This window comes from Panthera tigris, chromosome X, assembly GCF_018350195.1.
Source record: "Panthera tigris isolate Pti1 chromosome X, P.tigris_Pti1_mat1.1, whole genome shotgun sequence".
NCBI lineage: Eukaryota > Metazoa > Chordata > Mammalia > Carnivora > Felidae > Panthera > Panthera tigris.
This window is the reverse complement of record NC_056677.1, coordinates 16,147,788-16,168,760: the sequence shown is the minus strand read 5'-3', so window position 1 is coordinate 16,168,760 and position 20,973 is coordinate 16,147,788. Positions and strand designations below refer to the sequence as shown.

The window sequence follows — 20,973 nt, the reverse complement described above, 5'->3', positions numbered from 1 at the left end:
TCCTACCCCTGGAAGAGATAGAAGATATTTTATAGAGAAAAATGAATCACAGTGGCTCCAGACTTAATAGAACCCAAAGTATAGTAGGAAGTGGGGTGAGGCACTGGGCTAGAAACAGGGAGATCAAGTGAGAACCTACTACTAAATGGTGTTATGCCCCCCTTCCCTTACCCATTACACCAACCAGGACCGTATCTTCAGGCAGAAAAGTAAAGTCTTCTTTCCTGAAGAAATTGAATGGTCTTTCATAAAAGTCCTTCAGATACTGACATTTAGGAGATCTTTAACGTAAAGGCTGCGTACTTGGCCAACTAACCTACAAAAATGCCTGACAGTTGACAAGCTCCAGGACATCTGGTCTACTCCCTAGTGCCTCACTTTTAAGTATGACTAAAAAGCCCAGTATCACTAGACATTTGAGGAAGGCTTCTAAATGAAAGAATAAGCTCTTGAAGGAACAATGTAGAAAAAAGGAAAAAGAAAAGTCAAATTACTGTCTTTTGAGTGTTAAGAGACAAAATTGATAATCCTAAAATAAGAGTAGGGTGCTATTTTTATATAATCAGAAAAAGAATAAATTCTTAGAATTAAAAATGGGGTGGGGGGGTGCCTGAGTGGCTCACTTGGTTAAGCGTTCAACTCTTGATTTTGGCTCAGGTCACCATCTCAGGGTCATAACACTGAGCCCCATGTCGGGCTCTGTGTTCTGCTTAAGATACTCTCTCTCCCTCTCCCCACTCTTTCTCTCTCTTTAAAAAAAATGGGATAGGGATATCTTACATTTTAGTAGAACATTTAGAAGCTAATGTTAAGGAAATCTCCCAAAAAAGAGAATAAGAGAAAGAGATAGAAAATAGGAGATAAAAAGAAAAAGAAGCAATCTAACATCTGCCTAATAAGAATTCCGGAAAGAGACAACAGGGAAATGGAAAGGAAGAAATTAGATAAAGATACTTGTCCCCCACATTTTAAAATCTCTAAAATTAAAATGTTTGTTAAAGTCAATGGTGTGACACATTTAAATTAGCATTTTTTTCTTCCATGATGATACAGTGATAATCATTCTCTTAGATTAAAAAAAAAAAAATTCCCCCAACATGAGGACTGTGAGTCTCTGGATTTAAACAGCATACCGAAAGCCTATTAATAAAAACAAACAGACAAGAATACCTACTCTCAAGAAGAATCATTATTGTGAATTCTCAAACACCAGTGCTCAACAACCCTGGAAGTTTTGCTATGGACTGAATGTGTCCCCCCAAAATTTATATGTTGGAGCTTAATTCCCAACGAAATGGTTTTTGGAGGTGGGGCCTGTAGGAGGCAGTTAGGTCATGAGGGCAAATGCCTCGTGAATGGGATTAGTGCCATTATAAAAGAGACCCACAGTCGCTCCTGGGTGGCTCAGTCCATTAAGCTTCTGACTTCAGCTTCCACCTTCAGCTCAGGTCATGATCTCACAGTTTGTGAGTTTGGGCCCTGTGTCAAGCTCTGTGTGGACAGCATAGAGCCTGGAGCCTGCTTTGGATTCTGTATCTCTCTATCTTTCTCTCTCTCTCTCTCACTCTCTCTCTCCCTCTCTCTCCCTCTCTCTCCCCCTTCCCTCCCTCCCCCCTCCCTTTCTCTCTCTCTCTCTCTCTCTCTCAAAAACAAACATTAAAAAACGAGAGAGAGAGACCAGAGAACTTGCCTGCCCCTTCTGCCATGTGAAGACACAGCAAGAAAATGACTGTCTATGAATGAAGAAATAGATTCTTACCAGACACTGATTCTGCTGACAGTTTGGATATGGACTTCCCAGCCTCCAAAACTCTGACATAAATCTCTGTTGTTTAGCATAAGTGACTCAGTGTATGGTATTCTGTTACAGCAGCCCAAATGGACTAAGACAAGCTTTTAGAGATTTAAAAAAATTTTTTTTAATGTTTATTTTATTTTTGAGACAGGGAGACAGAGCATGGATGGGGGAGGGTCAGAGAGAGAGGGAGACACAGAATCCGAAGCAGGCTCCAGGCTCTAAGCTGTCAGCACAGAGCCCAACGCGGGGCTCGAACTCACAGACCGTGAGATCATGACCTGAGCCGAAGTCAGAAGCTCAACCGACTGAGCCACCCAGGTGCCCCATTTAGAGATTTTTTAAATATCATGTATAAAGGACTGGATATAAGAATGATATGAAACATTTCAACATTGAGTTAGAAGGCAAGGAATAATGCCTTTGAAATGCTTAGTGAAAATGATTTTCAACCAGGATATTTTCAGACATATACCTATTTTTAGGAAGTTGCTGGAAAATGGGCTTTGCCAACACTAGATGGTTGTTAACTAAGAAAAAGACATGTGATTCAGGCAACAAAGGATCCAACATTTATAAGCACAATGAAGACAGTTCCTTCCCATTGTGATGAATAAAGGGTACTTCAGAAGACTGGTTCATTCTGTAGGCTTAGAGAGTACTCAGTCCAGATTGAAGCAGACAGATGATTCCAGGAAGGCTGTCTCCTAGGGAAAAAAAATAGAAGTGATGAATTATCCAATAGGTTGGAGTATTGAAAATTCACTTAAGAGGCAAAGTGAGAAGAATTTGAGATAGGCACCAAGAAGGCAAATTCTAAAACAAACCAACTTCAAACTTAAGAAGAAAACAGAAGTTGTACACAAGAAATATAACTGGAGTATATTTCTTAGCAGTGAACAATGTTTGCATAGTCACAATAATTATAAAAGCTAAATATTGATTTAACCATACCTTGCAATGTGAATGTTAAGTCATCTTAGAATAGAACGTCTGAAGATAATATCTGACATTGATGAGTCAAGAGGAAGTAATATAAGGTTATTCTTTTTCTTAAGTTTTTATTTAAATTCCAGTTAACACAGTATAAGATTAGTTTCAGCTGTACAATATAGTGATTCAGCACTTCCATACATTACCAGGTGCTCATCACAGCAAGTGCACTCCTTAATCCCCATCACCTGTCTCACCCATCCACCTGCCCACCTCCCCTCTGGTAACCATCAGTTCTCTATAGTTAAGAGTCTGTTTCCTGGTTTGCCTTTCATTTATTTCTCCTTCATTTATTTGTTTTCTTTCTTAAATTCCACTATGAGTGAAATCATAATTTGTTTTTCTCTGATGGACTTATTTCACTTAACATAATACTCTCTAGCTCCATCTATGTTGTTGTAAACAGCAAGATTTCATTCCTTTTTATGGCTGAGTAATATTCCTGTGTGTGTGTGTGTGTGTGTGTACACACCACATCTTCTTTAGCCACTCATCAGTTGATGGACACTTGGGCCATTTCCATAATTTGACTATTATAAATAATGCTGCTGTAAACATCAGGGTGCATGAAACCCTTTGAATCAGTACTTTTGTATTCTTCAGGTAAATACCTAGTGTGATTGCTGGGTAGTAAGGTAGTTCCATTTTTAACTTTTTGAGGAACCCCTGTACTGTTTCCTAGAGTGGTTGCACCAGTTTGCATTCCCACCAATAGTGCAAGAGGGTTACCCTTTCTCCTCGCCAACGCCTGTTGTTTCTTATGTTGTTGATTAGAGATAAATACCAGAGGGAGCAGTGAAAAGAGCTGGAAGGGTACCAGAAGCACTAGGTACTGCTGTTTGTCATATAAGCCTTGCAGCACTATTTGACCATTTAACCATTGATAAAAATTTAAGTTGACTAGAATTTAAAATAAAATTAGTATAACTGATGTAATTAGGTAATTCACAGAAGACATAAAATTTTGATATAGGTTTTTAGAAGTAAATGTCAATATTTGGGTGAAGGCATTCTCATGGGAAAATGGAGTAAACAAAAGCCAAAAGTGGGGAGTGGAATGTGAGAGGTAGCTACATCAGTTTGACTAAAATGATAATCATAAAAGTAAGCCAAATTTCTCCTAAACAAAATACTTCCACTCAGACCCTCTTGATATATGGAGCTGCCCTTGTGTTGTCTCTTGAACATGTCTACTGGTTTCTGTTTGTGGTAGAGCCATTTCATTCTAGCTGGATTGTTTCCCTTCTTCCCATCTCATCTCTTCTCTCTTCCCTTTGTTCTTTGTCCTGCAATCTGCCTTCTTCCCATATCGTAGATCCACTTCTCTTCCATCTTCTGGAATTTCAATACTCTTTTCCTTTATTTTTACTTTTAAAAGGTTCAATCCTTTCCTGTCTTTACTCACCTGAAGTAAAAACTTTTATATCCTCCATGTATCATAAAGTGTAAGAAAATGTATCCAATTAAATTGATTCATACTGGAATATAACAGGAATGTTTGCATATTAATCCATATTTACGTATAACTTGTTGAATTTCTCACCAGTTAACTTGTTCTAGCCAGTGTCTTTTGTTCTCCGCACCCCCTGCTAGACACTTGATTATTTTTAGCCTTTATTCTGGTGGAGCTGGGGAGAGACTACCTTCATAGCAGAAGGTAGAGTGCTATGTAGTATATCAAGCCAAGATATCTTCCTGGACTCCAGAATTTTCCATCTTTTCTCAGCTGGCTAGAGGAGTCTATGCTCTTCGTGATCCATGCTGAAGAAATAGGGAGTCTTGATTGTTTAAGTCTCTACAGTCATCCTGAAACCATCATTAGAACAATTTCTTGCTTAGTAGGGAAATAATTATCTTAATGGTTCTTGCAGTACCAGGCAAATGTTCTTCTGAGGCTTCAGAATTAAAGGAGATAATTAAGTGCCTAGCACAAAGTAGGAACCCAGTAAGTGTTCATTTTTCTGTCTTCTTCCTTCCAGAGTGTGATCCTAGTCTTTCAGACTTCACCAGAGATAAAGTATGCCTCTTAGGAACTATGGTGATATGCAGTAATTTTGTGGCTGACAATAGGCCTGGCCTCAGAAAAAAAATATGAAATGGGTTACTTTTCTCTTAACTTGGTCCTTTGACCCTTCCATTTCTCTTATTTATTTCCAGTGACTGTGAATACATTAATTACTTATGACATCAACTTCATAATATTATATGACTATAGTCTTAAACATTGTATTTATCAACTCAGTCTTTGTAGCTCTTGTATCATAGTCCCTTGCATGATTGTCAAGAATTGGAGAAAGCTTGGGGGTACCTGGGTGGCTCAGTCGGTCGTGCATCCGACTTTGGCTCAAGTCATGATCTCATGGTTCACTAGTTCGAGCCCCGCATCAGGCTCTGTGCTGACAGCTCAGAGCCTGGAGCCTGCTTCAAATTCTGTGTCTCCCTCTCTCTCTGCCCCTCCCTGACTCAAGCTCGCTTGCCCTCTCTTCTCCCTCCCTCCCTCCCTCCCTCCCTCCCTCCCTCCCTTTCCCTCTCTCTCTCTCTCTCTCAAAAATAAACATTAATTTTTTTTTTTAATTGGAGAAGGCTTGTTAGAAGCAATAGTGATAAAAATGCCTTAAAAAGATACAGGGAAGATAGTTCATAGATGACCTTAAATGCCAGGTTAAGGAGTAGTACCCCTATGAAGGACACAGGCAGCACCCTGAAATTCCCCCTATTCTTTTAACATCCCCTGAAGTCATGATAGACCTTTAGCAGTAGTTTCTTCCAACTTCCACACGATGCTCTAGCTTTTGTTCATATAGTAACCCTGAGGCTGCAGTAATGTGTATAATGGCCTTCATAGTATCCAGGGAATTTTACCAGTTCCCAGTTGTCTGCTGATTTCCTCCATTTCCTTGAAGTTTCCCTCATGCTGCCTTAAAACTTGCATTTGAACATCCAAAGTGATACTCATAGCCACAAGTCCAGCATATAACTTGCACACCTCTTGCAGTCACCATGGGTCAAACACAAAATAATCTATAGAAAGAGAAACTAGCAGAGTAGACAATAGACAGTGAAGAACCCACTCAACACAGGCAAGTACAATAGAGTGCTCATTGGCAGGGAACGTTTGTGGAGTGGTATATTAACGACACTTACTAATTGTGTAGAGTATTGTCTGTTGTTCTAACTCATTGGCTGAGAGTATATTTTAGCACTCATAGCATGGGAAAAATATACTCTAGAACATGTAAGTATATACCAGTTAGGAAAATATTTCTGAGATAAATAGCATTATAATTAGCCTGCATGGTGGCATTAAATGGAGTATGTGTACAATAGGCAAAATTTCCAAGCATGTAAGGTTTCCCTTTGATACATTTTTGGCTTTCTTTCAGGGCTATTTTTTCACTCCCTAGTGTCCCTTTCATCCACCCCTAAGAGCTTTTAAAAAAATAAAATATCCCCCCTTTTTTTCATGGTTTGCCTACCTCATATGGGACCTCTGATCCAAAATTGCTTCTCCTTTGCTGGAGTCTGCACATTTTTTTTTCAATTTGAGTGATCTAATCCACAATTGGAAAGAGAGAAAACTGATTTGATTAAGTTCTGCTTAAGTATAAAAGGTTTATTAAGTCAATCTGAAATACTGTCATATATTCAAAGTTGTAACCTCTGTACCTACATGAAGAAAACAACACAAAAACACGTGTGGATTAGTTGATGAGCAGTACCACCTAGGATGTATCCCTGCTTACTGCAGTATTCTTACCTCGGGCGTTGGTGCAGCTGCCCCCTTGCGCTCTCTCCATACTCATGGGAGATGTTGCAAGTGGAACACAGCATGCTTTCCATTGAGACAGGATCTTAGAAGGAACCCCTCTCAGTGCTCTAGGAAGTCACTACTATCTGGTTCGGGTTCGTGATATTTCCTATCTCTGATTTAAAACCTTAGAACTTCAGCACTTTGTAACATTATCTACTGATGGATGTGTGCTAGAGAGTAACTCTTCTGTACTTAAATGGAAAACCTTAGATATTAAACCTTTCAGGGTTTGAAAAATTTGTCCGTACAAAAAATTGTATCCAAATAAATCATTTTATTTTTATTTTTTATTTTTATCTTTTTTGTTTTGTTTTTAAAGAACTCATTTTAAAAAATATGTTCATTTTAAGTTGCTGTCGTAGGGGTTGATTTTTCCCCAGCATGGTTCAGCTGTCGTGGAGTTATGAAAATGATTGATAATTGGGTTTGGCCAGGGTTGGTGTTTTTGCAGATGAATATAATATATGGTGTAGAAAAGCATTCAGGAACTCTGCTATGGACCCTCTACTGAGCTATCTTTCTTCTGGGTCTTATCACAAATTTTAGTACCTCCTGGTTTGTGTCCTAAGTCAGCCACTGGCCGTACGTAATACGTGCTCCTTCCCCAGATAGACTTGCCTGGTTATGCTCCCACCAACATCACAGCCCTTCCCACTTTCAGGAAAGTGTGAACTTGGGCAGCAGCTTCCTTAACTTCTCTTTATGCCTCAGTTATTTCATCTCTAGTATGGATAATAGTACTTATCTCAGTGTGGTAAGAATTAACAAATAATTTCATGTAACCACAGTGCTTAGAATACAGTATCTTAAATGATATTGTTAGAAATATATTTGAAAGAAAAATTTATTAATAAATGAGAATTCAAATAAGGATCTAAGGATTCAGTGAAAGAAGCTAGAGAAATAACTACAAAGTGAACTTACGGAAAGTCAGAGGAAGGAACTAAATACAGATTCCAAAATCAGTGAAGGAGAAAACAGGAGGTGAGATAAAAGGCAGATATACAACTTTCAGAAAGCAAAACACAATATAATCATAGATAGGAAAGAGTTTCTAACATCGTAACAACAGAAATATTTATAGGTGAAGTGATATAATGTCTGGGATTTGCTTCAAAATAATTAATTATGGGAGTAGGGTGAAGTGAGTGTATGCAGCTAGATTGGCGGTGAGTTGGTCATTGTTACAGCTGAGTGCTGGGGACATGAGGGTTTCTTATGCTATTCTGTCTAGTTTTGGATATGCTTGAAATTTTCCATAAGTTTAATTTTGAAAACAGAATACTAAGTGTAACTATATACTAATACAAAAGTCTTGCTGAAATATGTGCTTTTCTAGGAAAATCTAGATGGTATCATTTACGAAGGTATAGAAAACTTAATATACCAATAGCAAGGGAGAAATTTAAGCTATTAAACTCTGTGCCTCCCAACTACGGTGCCTATGATTTCCTGGAGAAATCTTTGAAACTTTTAAGAAATAGATCATTTAAATTGTGGTTTTTAAATTGTCCCAAAGCATAGGAAAAATTTGCATTGCCTTCTAGTTTATTTTGTAAAGTTAACAAGGCCCTAAAAATGAAAATTAACACACAAAAGGAAATTGTGCCAATTTAACTTATGAGTATAGATGCAAAAATCCTTTTAAAAATTTACAGATCATGGGCTCCTGTATGGCTCAGTCAGTTAAGCGTCTGACTTTGGCTCGGGTCATGATCTCATGGTTTGTGAGTTCAAGCCCCACATCAGGCTTGCTGCTATCAGCACACAGCCTGCTTTGGATCCTCTGTCCCCCTCACTCTCTGCTCCTCTCTGTCTCTCAAAAATAAATAAAACATCAAAAATAAAATAAAATAAATTATAAATCAAATACATATATTAAAACAATGGATTTTTCCCAGAAATACAAACCTTAGGACATTTGTTGATCTGCATTATCAAATCTTTAGGTCAAAGGAGATACACTAAGTGATTATATTAATAGATAAGAAGACATTTTATAAAATAGACTATTCATGCCTGTTTTAGTAAAGAGAAAGTCTGACCTTAACATAATAAAACACTGTCTAAAACCAAATATTGACATCGTATCTGAATGATTTAGGGAGTATATTCCCAAGTCAGGATGAAGTAGGTTTATTAGTGCTTGCTTTACAGTCCATAGACTGAGAAATTGGGGTCTTGTTCTGTGATGGGAAGCCATTGAAGAATTTGAGGCAGGGGCATGACCCAGTCTGATTTCTGTTTTAAGATTATTCTGGCTGTGGGACGCCTGAGTGGCTCAGTCAGTTAAGCAGTGACTCTTGATTTCAGCCCAGGTCATGATCTCGCAGTTCGTGAGTTCAAGCCCCACATCAGGCTTTGCACTGACAGTGTGGAGCCTACTTGGGATTCTCTATCTCTCTGCCCTGCCCACCCCCCTCAATAAATAAATAAATAAATAAATTTTAAAAGATTATTCTGGCTGTATACTAAGCCTCAGTATACAGAGTATACTGTAGCAGAGTTGACAGAGAACATATGGCCTACAAAGTCAAAAAGCATTTACTGTCCAGCCCTTTATAGAAAAAAGGGATACATGCATATAGTAGGATTCAAGTGTATGCGTGTGTGTATACAGAAAAAAAAACTGGAAAGAAAAGCACTAAATAAAATTGTGATTTTTTTCTTTTGTTTTTCTCCTTCTTGTTCATTATTTAAGTTTTCTGTATGTAATGGACATGCATACTTTTTATAATAAAATTTACTTTTTTAAATAGTAAGGAAAACATTAAAACCAGTAAGATAAAAGAATAAAGAAAAACTAGCTGAAATTTTAATAACAAATTTAAGTAAAGTTAAAAGAGGCAGGATAAACATAAACAATAATATCTAGTTTCATGCACACAACCGCACAAGTAGTGTCCATTTCAAATTTCAGCATATGCTTCTTACTCAGGCAGGCTTTATTTGAATTCCTACTGTATGCTCTTTGCTATGGAGATACAAAAGTAAGTATGGTGCCTGTTCTGAAGAACAATCTGGCAGGGGCAGTGGCATGGACTTAAACAGTAATCAGTGCCCTAAGCAGTATACCAAAGGGCCTAAGAGCTTTCATTTTTGGTTAGGAAATAGCTAACACCCAAATAAAGCAGTTGCTCTGTGATGAGTCGTAATATAATTATAAGGGATTCTAATCACCTGAACTAGTCTTGTAACTTTATTTGTGGTACCTTGTGATGTAGAGAAGTTTTTGAATATTATAATCAAATCTGTATCAATATTTTCCTCTATGGCTTCTCCATTTCCCAAATAACCAACTGTCCTAATATCTCCCTCCCTCAGATGTAAAGTGTCAAGTTTATTCTTTTACTCTTTTTCTCGCCCTGTTTATCTTTTACATAGCAGTACCACACTGTTTTAATTAAGGTATTATTTCAACTCAGGAAAACTTATTTTAGGTTTCGGTATTTGAAATACTGCTTCATTTTCTTAGTGCTAATATTAAAAAGCACAGCACACAGCAAAATGTGACTGTTAACCTGAGCATCAGTAGTCATTAAAGCCAATTCAGACTAATCCTTTAAATTCCGAAAAGGTTATTTGGTTGTTCCTTAAGTATTACTTGAATAAAGTTGATGACTGCTGTATAGAGACACTCCTATTTTGTTTTGTACGTCTTAATCAGTTGTGCATTAACCATGCTGTTTGTTTGCTGCTCCTTGGCAGTCTTAAGAGACACCTCATGTTTAGACTGCAGTTTTATGTTAGGTGGTTGTCCTAACCTTGCTGCCCTTATGTAGCATTGTAATGAGACTTAAATAATTCCTTCTGGAGATGGGTAGGTTCATGTTCTGATGGAAAATTAATCTTAAGTGCTTTCCTTAAGATTGGTGAAAAATTCAGGCATGCATTTTTAATCAAGAGGACAGCACAATCTCCTAGCAGAATTCAGAATTTTATCTTGGACGTTTATCTGGGTCCCAGTTGATTCTAAAGATTTTTCTGGTTTTGTTTCTTTGTTTTTTGGTTTGTTTTTTTTTTTTGGGGGGGGGGTTTAGAGAGCGCATGCAAGCAGGAGAGAGAGGCAGAGGGAGACAGAGAGAATCCCAAGTAGGCTCCATGCTTAGCATGGAGCCCAACACGGGGCTTGATCCCACAACCCTGGGATCATGACCTGAGCTGAAATCAAGAGTCGGATACTCAACTGACTGAGCCACCCAGGCACCCCTCCCAGTTGATTCTAATGTATTATATAGGATAATTTTTTAAATTGAGCAATTTTTTTATTCTTTAACTTCGATTATGTCATTTGTAAAATATTGCCATAAAAATTAAATTTAGCAGCAACATTTATAGAACATAGCTGCAAAATTGTGATCTGACAGGAAGAGCCATATGGCACCTGTAAGCACCCAATGGACACTCTAATGTTTGCTCAGTAAAGGAGTACTGAACTGAGCTCCCATTTTAGATACATCATCAAGTATGTGCCTGCCTTGACCATGGTTCCTTCATCCAGAAAACTAGCTGATCATTTTGGGGGTTTTCTAGAGACTCTTTGGGTTTTGAAAATGCAGCTATTTTATTCAGTTCATCTAGGTCGTGATGTTTTTGTTGGTTCCACATAGGTTAATGTACATCAGGTAGAGCATTTTCCCACAGCTCTCGATGTTTCTGTCCTTGAGTTTTGTTTAAATGCCACTATGTCAGTGATCATATTCTGACTCTTAGCATACTTACAAAATATTTTCCAAAATAAAAATACCTTAGAAAAACTTCTGGAGACTATTAGAGGATGAAATGGAGTAAAGGATTGTCTGGTAACTTGACCTCTCCTTTTCCAGTTTGGCTCATTCAGTAAGTGTTCTTTTTGCTCACTAATAACCCAGGGATTAGACTTTTTTTTTTTAATTTAGATTTTATCAACTAGGATTTTTAGCCATGGACCTAAAAGGCTTTAACCTGGCTGATAATTGATGTCTATAACCAATGTGAATTTAAATGTAATTTACTTTCATTTAAAACTGAAAAAATTTGTCCTTATATCACAATCAAAAAGTTGCTTGCAATCAACAAGTGGTCATTTTCTTCCCATAGTTATGAAACAATTCCTCACTGACAGAGAATACCCATGACTTGTCTGTATATAACCTTAAAATAGTCTTGAGACTACCCTTTGGAGTGTGTGTGTAAGCATTACAAAGGGTAAAACTTCACATGTGCATCAATGACTTTTATGACTTTAATAGTGCTGACTAGTTTCATTTGCTTTTGAAGAGTCATGTAGTTAAATACTAGAATTTCTCAGGATTTTGAAATAAAATAATGTTCATCTCACTGATTGTGAAAATTGTCTAGATTGCTGGGAACTAGGAGTTAAGAACATTTCAACAGGATTTTGCTATCAGCAAATCTTTTTTGGTTTCCTGTTCTGGCCTCCCTACCTATCAGCTACATTAGTGCCCTCGCCATTACGTTTCTCCTTTCTTTTACCACAGGAAAATTGTCAGGCCTCTTTTTCTAGCATTTCAGGACCCGCCTGACAGGAAATTTTCTAATTGCCGGAACAGCTGGTAGGAGAAAACTTTGCAGGGGCTTGGCCTTCCCTTTCTAACCTAAGTTTTACGGTCAGAAATTCTTGTATCACCATCATGGTTTCGTAGCCATGTTTAAATTTTTGTCTTTTCGTGTTCGCTCTATACAGGTAAGCTTTGTTCAACTTCTTTAAAGACTAAAATGTTTTAGTTGGAGCTAAGTATAGTTATACTAATTAAACAATAATTTCATTTTATATGTTCTTTTAAGAAGCTTTTCAAAATTCAAAACCAGTTTTTGTAGGCTGTTTGCCAAAAGTAAGCCAGTCATGTGTATTATACATTTCAACTCTGTGTATTTTGTAAACTTATTTTTGCATTAGATTTTACTGGAGAGTAATATTTACTTTGCTAGTGATGGTAATTTTATATGGTATAATTTTGTATGATGATGGTAACTTTCAGTATTAAACTAGACATGAAAAAAATTGTGAACTTACTAATAGGAGATTACTATAATGTAAGCAATATTTTAATGGGTAGGAGAATGTCTTATTTTAAAGAATTAAGACCTTAAATTCAGACTTTTGTTGAAATTGGTACTTTTAAAGTTTTGAAGTTTTTTATCAACTGTATTTAAGTGACTTCGGGTAATTTTATCTGACTTAGAGTAGGCAGAGTTTTCAAAGCATTACTTTGTTGAAATGTGCTTATAACAAATGATAATTTGCATTTTATGTCATCTAAAATTCTGCCAAATTAACTTGATATTTTGCCATGAGAATTGTGCTATCCTGCTGCTCTTTAAAGAGAATTAAATTTGTTGATTGGGATTCCCGATTAGGAGAAAACTGTGCTCTCTCCAGCAGTGATTAGGAGAGTTAGTCTGGAAAACAGCAATACTGTTTTCTCAAACAAATATAAGAAGCTGGCTTGGAATACTCTCTTAGAAACTGTGGTTAGCTGAAAAATGCTGAGCATATTTATAATCCATTAGAAAAAAGGTAAATTGGATTTGGTCAAATTGTAATCTAGAATATATTAAAATATGGCTTTCACCATGGCTTCAATAACCAGCCTAATTATGTCACAGCCAAATAGTTTTTATGTATCTTGATCATCTAAAAATTAACATACATTTTTTAAATTAAAAAATATGGTACGTTATAGAACCTTGTATCTATATAGAGATTAATACTTTGATTTTGAGTTACATTTAAGAGGCAAATAAAGTATACATTTTTCATTTGTAAGCTCTTCTTTATGTTAGGCCAAAAACTGGTTACTATTCATGGTTAGAAAAGATTTATTCATTAGTTTTTACCAAGAAACATTTAAATAGTTTACTTCAAGTTTCAACCATATTTTCTGACATTCAAAACAATTTAGAAAATACAAATGCCTTAAGAACACACTTCCTGACTCAAGGGAGGGCAGGAAAAAGGAAATTATGTATACAAGTCAGGGCATAATGCCAAATGTTGAATCATTCTTTAAAATCAATTAATATCACCCAGTTTGTTTACTTAATGGCAGTATGTTACAATATTAGGTTTTCTATAACTCAAATAACATCACTTTCTGTTCCTTTTCTTTAATCCTTTTACATTTTAAGAACAAACTTGTATCTTTTCCTTCTCAACTTAAAAAGGAAACGCTAAGTTAATTTTTTTCCCCATTAAAGGGTGAACTTTAAGGGTCATTTAGGAAGGAACCTGTGGACCTCTTGGTAGTCCTGGGAAACAAACAGGGTGGCTTTCTGTGTGATTGGAGAAACACCATAAGATCTACCTGTCCATGAATTTTCTTCTGCCATTTTTCTGTGATGTCTAAAATGACATTCTTTGCAGAATTCCTAAAATTATATATTTTTTAGCTGAACTGGCCTTGTTTTTTCTATCAGGGGTCATATCTCAACAAGTATTTATCCAATAATAAATCTTGGAATCCCTAGGTCAATTCCTAGAGGGAAGATACTATTCTTGTTAAATTTTTTTTATTACATTTTATTTATTTTTGAGAGACAGAGTGAGACAAAGTGAGAGTGGGGGAGGGGCAGAGAGAGAGGGAGACACAGAATCGGAAGCAGGCTCCAGGCTCTGAGCTGTCAGCACAGAACCTGACCCAGGGCTGGAACCCGTGAACTGTGAGATTATGACCTGAGCCGAAGTCAGCCGCTCAACTGACTGAGCCACCGAGGTGCCCCTATAGGCACATTTTCTTGATCAAATTACCGTCTTTCTTTGCTACACAAAGAGTGAATTTTTGTTAACCAAAGTCTGTCACACCTGAGAAACTGTTTCTGTTTATTTCACTATTGGATGTGGGTATTAATCACAGTATAAATAGAACAGTGATTTTGTTAATTTCTTGATGTATCATAGTTCCGGTCATCAGTGATGATATTAAAACTTTTTTTTATTTTTTTAATGTTTATTTCTGAGACAGAGGGAGACAGAGCATGAGTAGGGGAGGGGCAGAGAGAGAGGAAGACCCAGAATCCGAAGCAGGTTCCAGGCTCTGAGCTGTCAGCACAGAGCCTGACACGGGGCTCAAACTCACGAACACCGAGATCATGACCTGAGCCGAAGTCAGATGCCTAACCGACTGAGCCACCCAGGCGCCCCACTATTCTTCATCTTAGTATCTGTAACAGCTAGCACACTACCTGGCTCATGATCTGAGTTGCCTTCTAAGAGAGTCTGTCATAGATCAGAAACATTTGTATTTGAACCAATCAGAAAGAAGCAGAAACAACAGAGCCTCCTGAATTTTAGTTCCCTCTTCGACCTATTTTCTTCTTCTCGTTTGCATTCTCTTATGCAAACACTGGTTTCCATGTATGCTCCCACACTGACCTCTACACTGGCTTGTCTGTTGCCTGAAATGCTCTTTCCCCAAATGGTTGACTCCATCACATCCTTTTGGTCTTTACTAACATAGCACCTTTTCAATAAAACCTACACTGATGATTTTATTTAAAATTGGAAGCTGTGCTTTTCATCTCTGCACTTCTGATCCCTCTTACCCAACTTAATATCTTTTGTCTATGATATTTATCATGTTCTAACATGAATATACCTATTATTATTGTTTGGTTTCTCCCCAAAACACCAGAGATTTTGGTCTGTTTCATTTATTGTATATCTTGGAGACCTAGAAGAGTGCTTGGCATGTATTAGGTACTCAGGAAAGAAATGTTTAAATGAACAAATGAGTTCCCATACATAGCTTGAAGGTATTGAACACCTAGGCTGGGGGCGGCAAATATCCAAAAGTGATAGTATAGACAAATGATACAGGGCTGTGGTATAGAACAGCTGCCAGCCTCACAGTTTTGCCTACAACTAGAACTTTACTTACAAAATAAACATAGACTTTGTAAAAATAAAAATACAGAATTTACTATAACTTTTGAAAATACACAAAGTAAGTTTTTTTGTGATGATGAATGGGCAGAAAATACACTTGTACTAGAAAATGTATAAATATGTGAACCTCACAGAGTAATAATGGATATAAGTTAAATATGTGCTCCACTTCATTGGCAACATTCTTTTTTCTTAAAATTATAGTTGCTTTCTGTGTACTTACAGGCAAAAACACAATTTTATAAACTGTCAAACTTTAGTTCTATGTTTTCATGTGACAGATTTATTTCAGTAACAGGTGATTTATTGACAAGATATGTTTTTCACATGCAAATGTCAGTCCTGACTTCACAAATTTGATATTCCTCTCTGCATCCATCTCATTGGATTCTAGGTGTGAGCTAGAAGAGCACATGTTTGCTTTTTTACCTGTTGTCTGAGATTGCCCAAACATTATCAATATTACGTCCTAGGTGAACCTCAAATTCATTTCTAAAATACTCATGGTCCTATAACTTGGAAACATGGGTGACATTAAGCACAGGCTAGACATTGAGATACCAACCAAGGATGTTTTACCTCTTATACTACTATGACTACATATACATAAAAGTAGATAGAAAATAGCTTGCTAATGTAACTAGTAAAAATTTAAACATGGAAGGAACAAAAACATGTGTTGAAGATAAAACAGTGACAGATTTTCAGAACTTGGGCCATAGGCCTTGATCTTTTGTCTCCACACCCAAGAACACTTTTTTGTACTTCCCTAGCACCAATTTAGAAAAAGACTTTTGAAATTCTAGTTTATATCCTCAAAGAGGTTTGGAATGATTGCATCCATTTTGGGGGAAGAGGATAGGGAGTGGAGGAAGTTGCTATTTTTTTTTAAATTTTTTAACTTTTTATTTATTTTTAAGAGAGAGAGTGAGTGGGGGAGGGGCAGAGAGAGAGGGAAACAGAATCGGAAGCAGGCTCCAGGCTCTGAGCTGGCAGCACAGAATGCGCGCAAGGCTCCAATTCACAAACCGCGAGATCATGACCTGAGCTGAAGTCGGATGCTTAACGGACTGAGCCACATAGGCGCCCAAAGTTGCTATTTTTTTTTTAAAGAAACATTGAGAAAAGGAGCACTTGCAAATTTATTTTAAAACAAGATTTGCTGAGGGCACCCGAGTGGCTCAGTTGGTTGAGCCTCAGACTCTTGGTTTGGGCTCGTCATGAACCCAGGGTTGTGGGATCAAGCCCCACGTGGTGCTCCGCACTGAGTGCAGACCCTACTTAAGATTCTCTCTCTCTCTCCCTGTCCCCCACTCATGCTCCCTCTCTCTTTAAAAACAAAATAAAATAAAATAAGATTTGCCAGAATAAGAAATTCAGTATGAGGGTGGGAAAATAAAATCAAGGAAGTGTCTCAGAAAATAGGAGAGAAAAGACAAGTGGCATACAGGATTCAATCCCAGACATACAATGCCCAACTAAATAGAGGAGTTGCAAAAAGACAAACCCTGAAAAATGGATGGAAGGAAATTATAAAAGAAATGTTAGATTTCCCCCAGAGGCAAAGAATTCAGGTCTTTAGATTATAAAGTCTCACTAACCATCTAACATTCAGAAGGAAAGAAGACCCATATTTATCTCACTAATGAGTAATTTCAGAAGTCCAAGGACAGAGAAAATTCTTAAAGCTTCTGGAAAGAGGGGTGCCTGGGTGGCTCACTCAGTTAAGCGTCTGACTTTGGCTCAGGTCATGATCTCGCTGTTCGTGAGTTCGAGCCCCACATCAGGCTCTGTGCTGACAGCTAAGAGCCTGGAACCTGCTTTGGATTCTGTGTCTCCTTCTCTCTCTGCCCCTCCCCTGCTTGTGCTCTGTCTCTCTCTGTCTTCCAAAAATAAATAAATGTAAAAAAGAAATTAAAAAAAAAAAAAGCTTCTGGAAAGAAAACCAGTTCACCTTCCCAAAAATGTGTATCAGGCTAACATCACCCATTTCAGTAGCAGTCCTGGCTGTTAGAGGGCATTGGATCATTGGTGTCAATGTTCTGGGGCCAGATTGTTTTTATTCTAGAATTTGGTACAAAGCCAAATTATACAAATGTGAAGACAAAATAAAGATATCTTCAGATGTGCAAGCTTCAGAAAGTTTTTTTTCTACATCACCTTTCTTAGGAAGTTACAAGGGAGTAATCTAAGAAAGAGAAAGACATGGGAAACTGAGAATAGTGGATTCGACCAGAAAAGCACTGAAGAGGTATCCGGAGGTAATAGCTGCGCAGCAAGGCCTAGAGAACAACCATTCCTGATGGGAGAGTAAGAGAGTGCTCTCAGAAGAATGGGAAGTATGGTAAAGGGTTAAGGAGAAATTAAGACTAATGGTCAGATTAACCTTTTCCTCCCCCCAGAATGATGGGGTGGGGGTGGGGGGTGCTGCTGTTACAAACAGGAAAAAAAAACATGCAAAAAATTCATGGTCCCAATAGAACTCAAAGTAAAATGTATCATGAATTTAAGCATTTGATGAAATGGTGGTTTTTTAAGTCCCCTCAGATTGTTTTGGAAGTCACTGTTACAGTCCCATATAAAAGGAAATTTAAATGTACTTTCTAGCCTACATTTAAACAATATATTGTCATGAAAATATATGTGGATGTTGGCTTATAAGCCTTCTGCTTTTAAAATCAGGCTGTGGAGACAACGTGAAGGATTTGGCTGTGGTTATAGCAGAGAATGTTAATTTTCTTAATATTAATAAAAATAAAAATACGATCAGCAGCAGATTGGGGAAGCTTGAGAGAAAAAAATGTATAGGCACTAATTAGCCTCGTTTTACAAAGTGAGGAGTTAGGATTCTATCCAAAACTAAGAGAAAACATAAGTTTGGGGCACCTGGGTGGCTCAGTCCAACTCTTGATTTTGGCTCAGGTCATAATCTCAGGGTTTGTGAGATGGAGCCCCTGTGTCGGGCTCTGCACTGACAGCTTGGAGACTGCTTGGGATTCTTTCTCTCCCTCTCTCTCTCTCTCTGCCCCTCCCCTGCTCAGGCACTCTCTCTCAAAATAAATAAACATAAAAAAAAAAGAAAAGTTTATGTAGAAGTAATATAATTATCAAACAGTGGAGAGAAAGATGATAAAAGGATATAAGTGAATCATCTAATTTTTAAATCAGCAGTCATTGTCTTGGGGCACCTGGGTGGCTCAGTCGGTTAAGTGTCCAACTTTGGCTCAGGTTCGTGGTTTGAGCCCCGTGTCGGGCTCTGTATTGACAGCTTGGAGCCTGGAGCCTGTTTCAGATTCTGTGTTTCCCTCTTTTCTGTCCCTTTCCCACTAACGCTCTGTATCTCTCTGTCTCAAAAATAAGTAAACATTAAATTTTTTTTTAAATCAGCAGGCATTGTCTTAAAGTTAATCAAACAAGGAATTATCAAAGTAAGGTGCAGAAAGAACTAACTTTTGTTTAAAGGCCTAGGTATGAGGGTGAAAGGAGACTTGCTTTTCATCATAAGGTATTCTGTCACTATTTGATTTGTCATTTGTGTGCACATATTACTTTAATTTTAAAAACACGTTTAAGGAACAGGAAGTAACCCAGGTTGATGAAAGGTTACATGTAAGGCAATGTTGGGAGAAAATACCAGAAAACTAAGTTGCAGCCGTATTGTAGAGGGCCTCAAATTCCAAGGTGAAGCAGTGCATTTAATTTGGGAAAACTCGGAAGAGTGTTTGAGCCATCTGGTCATATGACTGGAGCTGTCTCCTTTTAGAAAACGAATTTGTCAGGAGGATAAATTGGACTGGCAGTGGCACAAAGGAGCATTCTGAGTAACCAAGCTAGTTTCAATTTTCCACAGGAAAGGTAATGAAGGATTGTACCTGAGTGATGCTGTTGGAAATGGATGAAAGAAAGAAAGAAGGAAAGAAAGAAAGAAAGAAAGAAAGAGAAAGAAAGAAAGAGGAAGGAAGGAAGAGGGAGAGGGAAAGAAAGAAAGAAAGAAAGAAAGAAAGAAAGAAAGAAAGAAAGAAAGAAAGAAAGAAAAGGAACGAAAAAGAAAAGAAAGGATATTTCCATTACCATGTTTGATACATGGTAGATATTTTAGTATATGTTTGTTGAATGAAAGGATCAAAGGGAGATTCCATGGTTTTTGGTAACTTGTTTGACAAGAGAGGAAAGGAAGGGTAGTCCTCAAAGATGAAATCTTTCTTAAATAGTTACTGCTGTTTATTTTGATATCCATGACCTGATTGTAGCTCTCACTATGAAAGTAAGGCTTGATTCTATATGCCTGCTACAAAACGCGAAACATTTTAACTAAGTGATGCCTTCCCTGTGTTGCATCATTGTGACACACAACTATAGTATTTGTTATGAAATAAAAGATGAAACAATATTGCAACCTAAAATTAAATCCCACTTACCCAAGAAAGAAAACTGGTAAGACATATAGAACCTTGTAGAGTATAGTTCTTCACAGCCTCGTGATTTAAGGGCATAAATGGCTGTTAGATTCCCATTGGGCTCTTGAACAGATGATTTTTTCCATAGGAGGCTAACTGGCACATTGCTGGAATCCAACCCATGAACTTGGCCTCTTAAGTCTGTAATCCACTAGTCTTTAAAATGTGATGTGACAGCACTTTGAGTTACAGAAAAGGAGAACTTGTTTATAGTTTCATTCCATGCATAAGGTATATAATTTAGCAATACAAAAGTATATATAATTTATAAGCCAATAAGTGTACAAATATTGGGTATATGCTAATTTAATTTAAAAAATTTATTTTTTGCTGGTAAGGATATGCTACCAAAGGTTCTGAGACATTTCTCTAATCACTTTAGCTAACTGACCCAAGAGATACAGACCAGTTACAAAGATCAAGGGAATAAGTCTGTATGTTCCTGCCATTGATCTTGGATGGGGAACCACCAGAAGCCTATGACATTCTCAGTGTGGAATAATGCTAAAAACCTTGTTTTAGAAGTCACTAGAAGTCAGAACCTGGAATTGAGCCATAAGTCTACCAGTTACTGGCTTATGATTTTTACTTAATCTCTTTAAACTTCAGACTATATTCAAACCATTTGACCTTTAAAAGGTCTGTCAAATTTCTAGTGGGGAATGGGGGAGTCTGTAGAGAATTCTGAGATGTTTTTGCTTGTTCTGGGGTATACTCCACCCTGTTATTATCAACTCTAACATTGATATGTAGTTAGAGATTTGTCATGAAGCCTAAGTATAAGATAAAAATGTGAAAAAGTACCTAACCCAGAGTTGGTACATGGTAAGTGCTTAATAAATATTTGCTGGATTTTAATCTAAATCTTACTTAATTCCACGAATGCACTGTTCTTTGAAAGTTTTCTTAAAAGAATTTAGTAATTTGCTTCCTGCCTTTGCTAATATAGCTACAAATAGCTATCGTTCTTGAGCCCTTGTACACCGGTGTCATTTGCAGAGAAGGGGTGCCCAGGAATGGGGCAGAGTCT

General features: G+C 37.3%; 1 protein-coding gene across 14 annotated transcripts in view; it reads left to right on the top strand.

Moving 5' to 3' along the window:
• RPS6KA3 (ribosomal protein S6 kinase A3) overlaps nucleotides 1-20,973 on the top strand; it is a 156,521-nt gene that overhangs the window by 75,005 nt on the left and 60,543 nt on the right. The window contains exon 1 of one of the 14 annotated variants that reach the window (XM_042974979.1): nucleotides 11,921-12,285. The exons of 11 other annotated variants lie outside the window; for them this stretch is intronic. In XM_042974979.1, coding sequence (XP_042830913.1) covers nucleotides 12,247-12,285 — 39 coding nt within the window. In that variant the 5' untranslated portion in view covers nucleotides 11,921-12,246. Of the gene's footprint in view, nucleotides 1-11,920; nucleotides 12,286-17,378; nucleotides 17,822-20,973 lie in introns of those variants that run through there. 2 more of the 14 variants (XM_042974980.1, XM_042974983.1) reach the window with 2 other exon arrangements.